This window comes from Delphinus delphis, chromosome 12 (genome assembly GCF_949987515.2).
Source record: "Delphinus delphis chromosome 12, mDelDel1.2, whole genome shotgun sequence".
In the NCBI taxonomy this organism is placed as follows: Eukaryota; Metazoa; Chordata; class Mammalia; order Artiodactyla; family Delphinidae; genus Delphinus; species Delphinus delphis.
The window spans coordinates 31,317,601-31,329,787 of NC_082694.2; the positions used below are offsets into that span (position 1 = coordinate 31,317,601).

General features: G+C 45.7%; 1 protein-coding gene across 3 annotated transcripts in view; it reads right to left on the bottom strand.

Annotated features, from left to right (window-relative positions):
- ANXA4 (annexin A4) overlaps positions 1 to 12,187 on the bottom strand; it is a 69,662-nt gene that overhangs the window by 24,256 nt on the left and 33,219 nt on the right. For 2 of the 3 annotated variants that reach the window (XM_060026431.1, XM_060026432.1), the window contains exons 3-6: positions 11,039 to 11,126; positions 6,356 to 6,450; positions 1,547 to 1,660; positions 621 to 711 (exon numbers count right to left, since the gene is read on the bottom strand). In XM_060026431.1, the coding sequence (XP_059882414.1) occupies positions 621 to 711; positions 1,547 to 1,660; positions 6,356 to 6,450; positions 11,039 to 11,126 (388 nt within the window). The remainder of the gene's footprint in view (positions 1 to 620; positions 712 to 1,546; positions 1,661 to 6,355; positions 6,451 to 11,038; positions 11,127 to 12,187) is intronic. The other variant, XM_060026433.1, reaches the window with a different exon arrangement.

The window sequence follows — 12,187 nt, forward strand, 5'->3', positions numbered from 1 at the left end:
TTTTTTTTTTTGTGGTACGCGGGCCTCTCACTGTTGTGGCCTCTCCTGTTGCGGAGCACAGGCTCCGGATGCGCAGTCTCAGCGGCCATGGCTCACGGGCCCAGCCGCTCCGCGGCATGTGGGATCCTCCCGGACCGGGGCACGAACCCGTGTCCCCTGCATCGGCAGGCGGACTCCCAACCACTGCGCCACCAGGGAAGCCCTCTGGAGATTCTTAAGAGGGGAGCAAGTGGTTATCCCTCTGAGGTGGCTGCAGGACCTATAGTCCAGTCTGAAGGTAAGAAGTTGGGCAAGACTGCTCCTCCAGGCCATTCCCTGGAATGCTAAGATTCAATGGCACCACCACTTTTGAACAAGCACCTTTGATTCTCTGCTTGATAATAAGGAACCCCTTTCCAGCTTTCAGGGTAATAAAACCCTGGGTAGCCTAAGTAGAGTGGCAGGTGCATCTAAGAAGTCTTGAAAAGCCAACAGTCATTTGTGTAGACAGGGATCTGCCTGAAGGCAGAGCTTGGAACTGAGGATCCCTCATGGTCAGTGTTTCAGTGGGTAACCACCTGCTGTTACCCTAGGTCTCAGAGAACAGGGCCTCAGCCAGGGCCACTGAGGATGCTACATACGCAGCTGGTAGGTCTGGTTTATGCGCCGGATCTCCTCGGGCATCCGGGAGGCCAGGATCTCAATCAGGCAGCCCTCATCCGTGCCTGCGCCCTAAATGCAAAACCCAGAGGAGAGGGCTATGAGTCAGTTTACCAAGTTGAGTCCCACACACAGGAGGAATACAACCAGGAATCTGCAGAGAATAAAAACAACTCACCAAGTTCTAGCAACAGGATTTGCTCCTTTTTAACTATCCGACCCAAATTCCAACATGTTTACTACAATCATTATTAGTCATAACATACATTTATAGGCTGTTTCTATGTGCTGGTTAGGGACAGTTTCTGCCCTCTGGGGGCTGTCTTTCCTTGCCCTCCCCTGTACTTTTCCTTTGCAGGGCAGAATCTTCTGGCAAAGGCTGTTATCTCTTTGTTTTTCCAGAGTCTAGCCCAGAACCTTCCACGAGGCTGAGTATTTACTGACATGGTGGAGGAGGGTAGTTGTATTTGAATTTCATACTTGGTCATTAACAATCGGCAGACCCTGGGGTAGGGCACAGTGGATCCAGCATCCAGCTGAGAACACTTTACCAGTTCTGAGCAGACCGAGAGGCCCCCAAGATGTCAGTCAGAAGTTTCATATCTCAAAAGTAGCTAATATAGCAAGAAAGCTTCTGGAGCTGCACCAAAAGCACAAGTTTAATCAGTCCCCAGTGAGCCACAGGAAAGAACAAATGATTCCTTAACCTCTGGAGAGACAACTTTTAAATTACAGTGGCTAGAATGCAATGTCATGTTTTCAAGTTGTCATAAATGCAGGAAAATCTTTCTCCTATATCTCCTCCTCCTCACTCTCAGGAGGCCTCTATCACTGATTCTTGAGAAAGCCCGCCAGCAGCCAGCATTTACACAAACAGCACCGAGAGCAGGAGGGGAGGACCACGAACCTTCAAGGCCTTTCGCAGCTCCTGCACGTCGTACAGCACCGTGGGCGTCATCATCCCCAAGATCACCTGCTCGAAGTTGCCACTCAGTTCTGACTTCAAGTCGTCCATCAGGTCCTGGGACACAAGAAAGCACGCTGCTTAACTGCTACAGTAACGGAAACCAGCCACCCTCAGAGGGGTCCAGGGACGGCTGGGGGCTCCAAGACCCTTTCAGGGGCTGGTGTGCACAAAACCAACTTCGTAATAACACTAAGACGTGGGATCTGACTTTACACGCTCATCCTCTCACAGTTGTCCAGGGAAGCTTTCCAAAGGCTACTCGGTACGTCTACAGATCTACAGTTATGCGAAAAGGCTATTAAAATACTCCTCCCGGGCTTCCCTAGTGGCGCAGTGGTTGAGAGTTCGCCTGCCGATGCAGGGGATACGGGTTCGTGCCCCGGTCCGGGAGGATTCCACATGCCGCGGAGCAACTGGGCCCGTGAGCCATGGTCGCTGGGCCTGCGCGTCCGGAGCCTGTGCTCCGCGACGGGAGAGGCCACAACAGTGAGAGGCCCGCGTATTGCAAAAAAAAAAAATAATAATAATAATAAAATATTCCTCCCTTTCCCAACTACCTATCTGTACAAGACCAGATTTCCTTCCTACTTCAACCAAAACCACATATCGCAACAAGCTGAAAGCAGAAGCAGATATGAGAATCCAGGGTATTCCATTAAGCAGACATTAAAGAGATTTGCAAAATATTAAAAGAATGCCAATCCTCTCACTAATTTTTTCTCTTTTGGAATATAAAGCTATTTTTTCCTAAAATCGTTATTTATGTTAACATGTAATATGTTTTTATAGATTTTTAAATAAGTTAACAAATACCTATTTTTAAATGTCCTTAATTTAAATTAAGTTTTAATTTTTAAAATGGTTAACATCAATAGATGTAACCCACAAAAACAGAAAGGTCCTCAATAATTTAAGAGTGTAAAGGGGTTCCAACATCAGTGTATTCGCTCACTTAACAATATACCCTGAATGTATTTCCAAGTCAATATTTACCTACAACATTTTTAACAGCTGCAGAAATTTCCATATGTAGAGGCAATATAATATCTTTAATAAGACCCCCGTTCTATTTTTCTACTATTCTTCTAAACAAGCATTTAGCTGCATCCTTGTGATCATTCATGATTATTTCTTAACGCTCAATGATTAAAAAGAAATGCAATTATTTGGACAAAGGACCAATTTCTTTTTTTTGTGTGTGTAAACAGCTCCATGAGTTTTTACTAGACATTTTTTTAACCCACAAAAATGGAATTATATCAACCGCATTTTTCTTTTTTTATACAGCAGGTTACTAGTCATCAATTTTATACACATCAGTGTATACATGTCAATCCCAATCGCCCAATTCAGCACACCACCATCCCCAACCCCCCACAGTTTTCCCCCATTGGTGTCCATACGTTTCTTCTCTACATCTGTGTCTCAAATTCTACTCTGCAAACCGGTTCATCTGTACCATTTTTCTATGTTCCACATACATGCGTTAATATACGATATTTGTTTTTTCTTTCTGACTTACTTCACTCTGTACGACAGTCTCTAGATCCATCCACGTCTCTACAAATGACCCAGTTTCGTTCCTTTTAATGGCTGATTAACATTCCATTGAATATATGTACCCCACATCTTCTTTAACCATTCATCTGTCGATGGGCATTTAGGTTGCTTCCATGACCTGGCTATTGTAAATAGTGCTGCAATGAACATTGGAGTGCATGTGTCTTTCTGAATCATGGTTTTCTCTGGGTATGTGCCCAGTAGTGGGATTGCTGGGTCATATGGTAATTCTATTTTTAGTCTTTTAAGGAACCTCCATACTGTTCTCCATAGTGGCTATATGAATTTACATTCCAACCAACAGTGCAAGAGGGTTCCCTTTTCTCCACACCCTCTCCAGCATTTGTTGTTTGTAGATTTTCTGATGATGCCCATTCTAACTGGTGTGAGGTGATACCTCATTGTAGTTCTGATTTGCATTCCTCTAATAATTAGTGATGTTGAGCAGCTTTTCATGTGCTTCTTGGCTATCTGTACGTCTTCTTTGGAGAAAAGTCTATTTAGGTCTTCTGCCCATTTTTGGATTAGGTTGTTTGTTTTTCTAATATTGAGCTGCATGAGCTGTTTCTATATTTTAGAGATTAATCCTTTGTCAGTTGATTCGTTTGCAAATATTTTCTCCCATTCTGAGGGTAGTCTTTTCGTCTTGTTTATGGTTTCCTTTGTTGTGCAAAAGCTCTGAAGTTTCATTAGGTCCCATTTGTTTATTTTTGTTTTTATTTCCATTACTCTAGGAGGTGGATGAAAAAAGATCTCTGTTAAACATTTCTGGCATCTTCTTGATCTTTGCCTCCATTCTTTTTCCGAGGTCCTGGGATCATCTTCACTATCGATATTCTGAATTCTTTTTCTGGAAGGTTGCCTATCTCCACTTCATTTAGTTGTTTTTCTGGGGTTTTATCTTGTTCCTTCATCTGGTACATAGCCCTCTGCCTTTTCATCTTGTCTATCTTTCTGTGAATGTGGTTTTTGTTCCACAGGTTGCAGGATTGTATTTCTTCTTGCTTCTGCTGTCTGCCCTCTGGTGGATGAGGCTATCTAAGAGGCTTGTGCAAGTTTCCTGATGGGAGGGACTGGTGGTGGGTAGAGCTGACTGTTGCTCTGGTGGGCAGAGCTCAGTAAAACTTTAATCCCCTTGACTGTTGATGGGTGGGCCTGGGTTCCCTCCCTGTTGGTTGTTTGGCCTGAGGCAACCGAACACTGGAGCCTACCTGGGCTCTTTGGGGGTAATGGCGGACTCTGGGAGGGCTCATGCCAAGGAGTACTTCCAAGAACTTCTGCTGCCAGTGTCCTTGTCCCCACGGTGAGCCACAGCCACCCCCGGCCTCTGCAGGAGACCCTCCAACACTAGCAGGTATGTCTGGTTCAGTCTCCCCTTGGGTCACTGCTCCTTCCCCTGGGTCCTGATGTGCACACTACTTTGTGTGTGCCCTCCAAGAGTTGAGACTCTGTTTCCCCCAGTCCTGCTGAAGTCCTGCAATCAATTCCCACTAGGCTTCAAAGTCTGATTCTCTAGGAATTCCTCCTCCCGTTGCCGGACCCCCAGGTTGGGAAGCGTGACGTGGGGCTCAGAACCTTCACTCCAGTGGGTGGACTTCTGTGGTATAAGTGTTCTCCAGTCGGTGAGTCACCCCCAGCAGTTATGGGATTTGATTTTACTGTGATTCCGCCCCTCCTACCGTTTCATTGTGGCTTCTCCTTTGTCTTTGGATGTGGGGTATTTCTTTTGTTGAGTTCCAGTGTCTTCCTGTCGATGACTGTCCAGCAGCTAATTGTGATTCTGGTGTTCTCACAAGAGGGAGTCCAAAGGACCAATTCCTAAAGACATTTAGTCACATTTCCTCCTAGAACAGGTCAGAGAATTTAAGAACCTGCTTAAGATCAACCGATAGGGAGTTGATTTGGTTTCAAGTTCCGATCTCAGATTCTCACAAACCTGAGTCTGCAACACTATATTTCAGTCTATTGTGCATATTTTTATGTTACATCCACACGTATCAAATAGATGAATGAACAAATAAATTAGCGTTCAGTCACTCCATTAAGGTTGGTCATCTAAACAAACTGCTGTCAGATCAGCTTAGTTCTGAAGCTGAATAATCAACCCCAAATGTGTGGCAACACTTTGTCTCTAGCTCACACATCTCATGCATGTTCATTAAATTTCCTTGGGGATGGAGAAGAGCTTAAAATGCCCAGAAGGTACTCTGAGCAATCTGAGGGAGGAATCCCATTGGTGCCCAGCCAAGGTTTGCATATAGATGCTCCCAGGAAGAGCTGAGCCAGCCGTGCCCCACCCAGCAGCTTAATGCCTGCCTTTGAGAGGCAGCCCGTCTGACTAGCTTTTATAAAATTATCCAAGAATAGAAATACTTATCATGGAGTTAACAGCACTCTGAGACCTGGAAGCACTCATTGATAACATTACCTCAATAAAAAGATTCTCTAATCACACAGATGGGCTTCCAGTGATGTGGAAAGATTGGGTCAATGACCCTGGTAAGTAAGCTGTTGAAAACGAGACTGAGACAGGGTTGCTCAGGGGTGTGGAATTCAGAGAGGAAGGGGAAAACGTGGTGAGTGAACCGCCTTTGAATGCATAAGCCACTAAAATACACACACACACACACACACACACAGAGCCCCATTCTAGAACTGGAGGGGGTGGCTCTCAATTAAGGATCATTCAAAGGAATGAATATATACTACAAAGGGGTTTATGTAGAAGAGTTGGATAGACCCTAAATCCTCGGAGAGCCTGTTTAGAACAAACTGGATTTAAACATTTTAGTCAGTTTGGAGGATCTTCATTAGCACGTGGCCTAAAGGAAAGGCCAAGGGAAGCAACACTGAAATCTGTGCCCTGCCCAGTGCTCCAAAGGGTAGGGGGCTGAGTCCATTCCACAACCAAGTCCCTGAAAGGACTTGTGGGGGAAGAGACTAAACTTAGCCTTGAATTTTGTGAATCAAGAGCTCCCTGAAATCACTTCTGGCTATGGACAGTGGAGGAACTCTTGAACGTGTTGAAAGTGTTTTTTGTTTTTTGTTTTTTCCAAGAACATCTTTACACAAGGCAAAGGATCCATCTTTTAAAAACCAAGGGCCACTACTTCAGGATTCAAGAAGGAAGGGGCCCCTGCTCCCTTACTGCTGACAGGTCCCTTGTCAAGCCAGAGAGCTGCTACCTACCCTGCCGATGGTGGTCTTGTAGGCCGTCCTGATTTCCTGGCGCTGGGCCGTGTTGCGATAGGCCAGGACGTTGATGATGGCATCTTCATCCGTGCCTGGTGAGGAGCGGAGACAGGGAGTGAGTGTGATTTGAGAGAGGAATGAGACAATGGGTTCCTCTGCGGACACTGGTGTAACCCAAACACACGCAGAGAGCTTTCTAAGAAAAGAAGTTCTTGTTCAGAGGGTTTGTCTATTTTGGTGGGAAAACAGACCCTAGATTAGAGTCTCGGTCTCTCCTTTCATTAGCTTTTTTTTTTTTTAACATCTTTACTGGAGTATAGTTGCTTTACAATGGTGTGTTAGTTTCTGCTGTATAACAAAGTGAATCAGCTATACATATACATACATCCCCATATCCCCTCCCTCTTGAGCCTCCCTCCCACCCTCCCTATCCCACCCCTCTAGGTGGTCGCAAAGCACCGAGCTGATCTCCCTGTGCTGTGCAGCTGCTTCCCACTAGCTATCTATTTTACATTTGGTAGTGTATATATGTCCATGACACTCTCTCACTTCATCCCAGCTTACCCTTCCCCCTCCCCATGTCCTCAAGTCTATTCTCTATATCTGCGTCTTCATTTCTGTCCTGCCCCTAGGTTCTTCAGAACCTTTTTTTTTTTTTAGATTCCATATATATGTGTTAGCATACGGTATTTGTTTTTCTCTTTCTGACTTACTTCACTCTGTATGACAGACTCTAGGTCCATCCACCTCACTACAAATAACCCAATTTCGTTTCTTTTTATGGCTGAGTAATATTCCATTGTATATATGTGCCACTAAATGAAAGAGTTAACTTCTCTGAGCATTAGTTTCCTTATCTATGAATGTGAGTGATCATTGTACTTTCCCTCTTTAGATCGCCCATATTTATCTTCCACGTTCTTGCCTTTCTCTCCTCACTTTTATCTCTTTATCGTCTCCTCTGAGTTTCAAAACAGTTCAAACCTGTCTTTTAATTCATGATTTGGCACTTCACAGGGTTTAAATTGGCTGCTCATTGTATCCACTGCGTTTTAAGATCTGTATTTGTGTTTTTCTTTTCTAAGCTCTCTTTCCTGATCTCTGATCAGGAAACTTTTTATAACTGCCCATGAATTCCCATGATGCAATATCCTACCAAAACTTTTCACTATGAGTTACAGTTTTTAAAAAAATATTTTTAAAAGATTATCTTTGCTCTTTTTAAAAAATTTATTTGGCTGTGTCGGGTCTTAGCTGCAGCATGCAGGATCTTTGTTGAGGCATGTGGGATCTACTGTTGTGGTGCGAGGGCTCTTCATTGTGGTGCATGGGCTTCTCTCTAGTTGTGGTGTGCGGGCTCTAGAGCGCATGGGCTCAGAAGTTGCGGCACGCGGGCTAATTTGTCCAGCAGCATGTGGGATCTTAGTTCCCCGACCAGGGATCGAACCCGCATCCCCTGAATTGGAAGGCAGATTCTTAACCACTGGACCATGAGGGAAGTCCCTGAATTACAAATTTAAAATATCTTAAATTTTGTTTGCCTGTTTCTTGCAGCAGCTTTTACAGGCGACTTTCACAGCTGGGTGTTCATGTATGCTGGGTGAGTTTTCCATTTTCCCATATACTGTATGGGAAGATGTGATAAGTTATAGGAGAGTCTATTGAAATATTTCAGGAAGAAATCAAAAAATGTATAGATTTACGAGTTATTCTTTGCAAAATTAGAGATCTAGAAAAATGTGAGGTGTACGGAGGAAGCTATAGAGGTTTTTTTTGTTTTTTGGGGTATTTTTATTTATGGCTGCATTGGGTCTTTGTTGCTGTGTGCGGGCTTTCTCTAGTTGTGGCAAGCAGGGGCTACTCTTTGTTGCGGTGCACGGGCTTCTCACTGCAGTGGCTTCTCTTGTTACGGAGCATGGGCTCTAGGCGCACGGGCTTCAGCAGTTATGGCACGTGGGCTCGGTAGTTGTGGCTCGCCGGCTTAGTTGCTCTGCGGCATGTGGGATCTTCCCAGACCAGGGCTCAAACCCGTGTCCCCCACATTGGCAGGTGGAGTCCCAGCCACTGCGCCATCAGGGAAGCCCGCTATAGAGTTTTAAGTTTACATAACTTAGTGACCTACTCTGTTCTCTCGGGGGGGGAAAAAAAAGAAAGAGGGTAATAGATACAACCATCCTTTTTCCAGGAGAACTCTCAGCTGGTGGGAGAAGGTTCATTGCCTTTTGCTTTTTTAACCAGTTTCTGTGAAAGGCACCACCACTCTTCCGGTCTGTCAGGCTTGAACCCTCAAAATAGCTTTGATTATTTTACCTGCTCTCTTCCTTCACATTCAGATTTCCTGTCAAGTCATGCAAAATCTAGCTCTAAAACCCTTTTTGTATCTGTCCCCTCTTTTTAATTCCTATGACAACCACTCCAGTTCAGCGTTTCTTCTTAGACAACTTAAAGTCTGCTAAGTAGTAGTCTCACTTCCTAATTGGTCTTTCCAACGTCTTGCTAGATTCATTTTTCTAAAACAACAAACTCTCACAGTGTCCCTCCCCTGCTCAGGATACACGATGGCTCCCCACCATTTGCTGGATTTACTATCTGCACTGCTGTCTGGCATTTGGGACTCTCCACCATACCCCATTCACTATTGTAAATATCCACATAAAAAGTTACAGGCAGCCAAATCCAGAGACTTAGCTCCTGAACTCCTGTACTTGACCCAACTACACTGCACTCCTTTCTCCTGACCTCCTTCATTACCAGTCTATGGGCTTAGGTCTCCCTAAACCCCTCCATCTAGCATCCTGATTCTGGCATTTGTTGTTTCCTGGACAATGCCTCTGGGTCATCCTCCCATGTCAGTAGCATCCTCAGGACCCGCCCCATGGTACCTGCCTTCCCAGAAGTCACCTAAAAAGTCAGCTCCTGCTTTGTAAGTACATCCTGCTGCAAGCCATGTATTTACATGGCCTGCAGCTAAGTGTCTCAGCTAAAATGCAAAACAGGGCAATGCTCACACTCATCCCATGCCTTTGCTCACACTGTTCCGTTCACCTGAAACCCATTCTCTCTTATCTATTTATTTACTTACTGAATAAATTTAACTCATCTCCCAAGGCCCATCTCAATTTCTACATCCTCCAAGAAGTGTTGCCTAATGCTCTCAAATGACATGTGACCTCTCTGACTCCTAATGGGATCTTACTTGTGCCCCTCCCGTCGCTATCATATTATGAACCGATCATGTTTCTGCGCATGCCTTGGCTGCCTAGCATCCGTGGACGACTGAACCACAGGACTAGGTTTATAGTCCTTGTCTCCTCTAACCTTCACTGGCCCACACAGCGAGCACTGAAAATGGTTTGCTGTATCCAATGCCTCCTGACTCTGAGAATTCCGAATGCCATGTGGTCTACGTTCTGAATTATGGTGTTCTTGCTATCCACCAAAGAATTAGGATACCCCTGAAAAAAAGGGCGGGCCGAGTACCTTTTCCATTTTATTTATAAAAAGGGAAAATGATAGATTCAGGGTAATGTCCTGTTCAGAGGTGGGCAGCAGCACAGCACAGTGGCTTGAGTTCCGGCTCTGGAGTCGGACTGCCTGGAATTGCCTAGAATCCTGACACGTACAACCCCAGACACCTCGGGCAAGTTAGCTCATCTCCCTAAAGCTCAACTTTCTCATTAGTTAAACAAGCTGCTGTCAGAATTAAAACATAATCTATGTAACACATTGTGCCTGACACACAGTAGAGCTTAATAAATGCTCATTATTATTGTTCCTGTTAGTAGCATTGGGGCTAAGGTGAATTCTTCTTGGATAGAAAAACTGGGAAATAATGCCTCATGGTCAAACGTTTTTATCCAAATCTTGAGGAGATTCTAAATAGCAGCTACGAAACAGAGAGCACTTCTCTGGCCAAATGTCCACTCAGGCAAGTTTGGAGGCAGGGTCTAAGTCAGCATAGCCTGCAGTGCCCGGGCATGGCTGTGCCCACCCAGTGGGAAGCCTTTGCCCACGGGAGCTACCAGAGGGTGGTGCACTGGAAGACAAGCCCTTCTGGTCACGTACGCACAGCCTTCTCACCTAAAATCCCACATGCTACACGGGGGTACTGACCTAGCTGTGCGTATTACAGCAGCAACAGGCGGGGGGCTGACTCAAGGGAAAGAACATGGACTTTGAGCTGGCAGGCTCTGCTGAGTGTGACTCATGACTCAGTTCCACTTACTCTGTGCCTTCCTATGTTACTTCTCTGAGTCTCAGTTTCACATCTGTAAAATGGGGCGAAAATAACAATAGGACCAGCTGCTTTCACTACATCACAGGATTGTCGCACGTATTCGTTCAGATAATGTTTGTCAAAGTGCTTTGTAAACCTTCTGGCACGACATGCATACGTGGGTTAACTGGAAAACAAATACATTTCTCAAATCTGATATATAGATTCATAATACCGGAATGTAAAACAGATTTAAATTATCAGGGAGGTCCAGAATGAGTTCATAACATTTAAAATTCTTAGTAAAAAACCCTCTCGTCTAGTTTGCCTTGAAAAGTCAACTTGTTCCCATTGTGTTTTCTTAGCCTGAGACGTACTCACAGTTGCCTGTGGACACAACACCCTCTGGGTGACTCTGTCATGCACAGCACATGAGGGGTGTTTACCTCCAGTGGGACACTTACCGAGACCTTTCATGGCCTTCCTCAGGGTCTGGGCATCTTCAGTGGCACTGAAGCCTGAAGCAGCTTTGACGGTGCCTCCCTTGGCTGCCTGAGTGCACAGAGAAAGATGGTGACTGAGAGGCACTTCTCACCAGCATGGCGCCATCTCACACAGCAAGTTTGCTGAGCACCCACCATGGGCCAGACACTCTTCCAGGTGCTGGGACACGGCAGTGACTGTGGGAGATGAGGCTCTTGCTCCCCTGGAGCTGATGTTCAAGTTCAGCAGGAAGCAGACAGCAAACGAGCCGACAAACAAATATTCCACCAGGCGGCCGGTGGTGAGAAGGGCTACAGGGCAGACAGAGAGGTCCTGGAGGGGCTGCTCTGAGGAGTGACATTCAGGCTGAGGTCTGAGTGACAGGAAACAGCTGACTGTGCAAAGATCAGGGGAAAGTGTTACAGGTAGAGGAAACAGCTGAGACAAAGGCACTGAGGCTGGAGCTGCCTTCTGCGGGAGGAGTGGGACAGAGGCCAGTGTGGCTTGAGTTGGTGGGCAAGCTGGGGAGTGGTAAGATAAGTTACACCGTTACCTACAAAGTAATCTTGTCTCCCCTGAAAGGGGAAAATCAAACCTGAGTTCAATCAAGCCTCTAAGGCCAAATACCAATTTATGGTAAATAGGAGAAAGAGGAAAGAGGAAAATGTTAACCCACCCCACAGGGCTGTAACCAGCACAATCCAGACTGTGAGAAACACTACTTGATGAACGATCTAGTTTCTTCAACAAATAAACTGCAAGGAGAATTAGAAAAGAGAGAGATGGAGGGACTTCCTTGGTGGCGCAGTGGTTAAGAATCCGCCTGCCAATGCAGGGGACACGGGTTCGAGTCCTGGTCCGGGAAGATCCTACATGCCGCGGCGCAACTAAGCCCGTGCGTCACAACTACTGAGCGCACGTGCCACAACTACTGAAGCCCACGTGCCTAGAGCCCGTGCTCTGCAACAAGAGAAGCCACCGCAATGAGAAGCCCGCGCACCGCAACGAAGAGTAGCCCCCGCTCGCCGCAACTAGAGAAAGCCCGCGCGCAGTGATGAAGACCCAACGCAGCCAAAAATAAATAAATTAAATTAAATAATTTTTTTTTAAAAAGAGAGAGAGAGAGATGG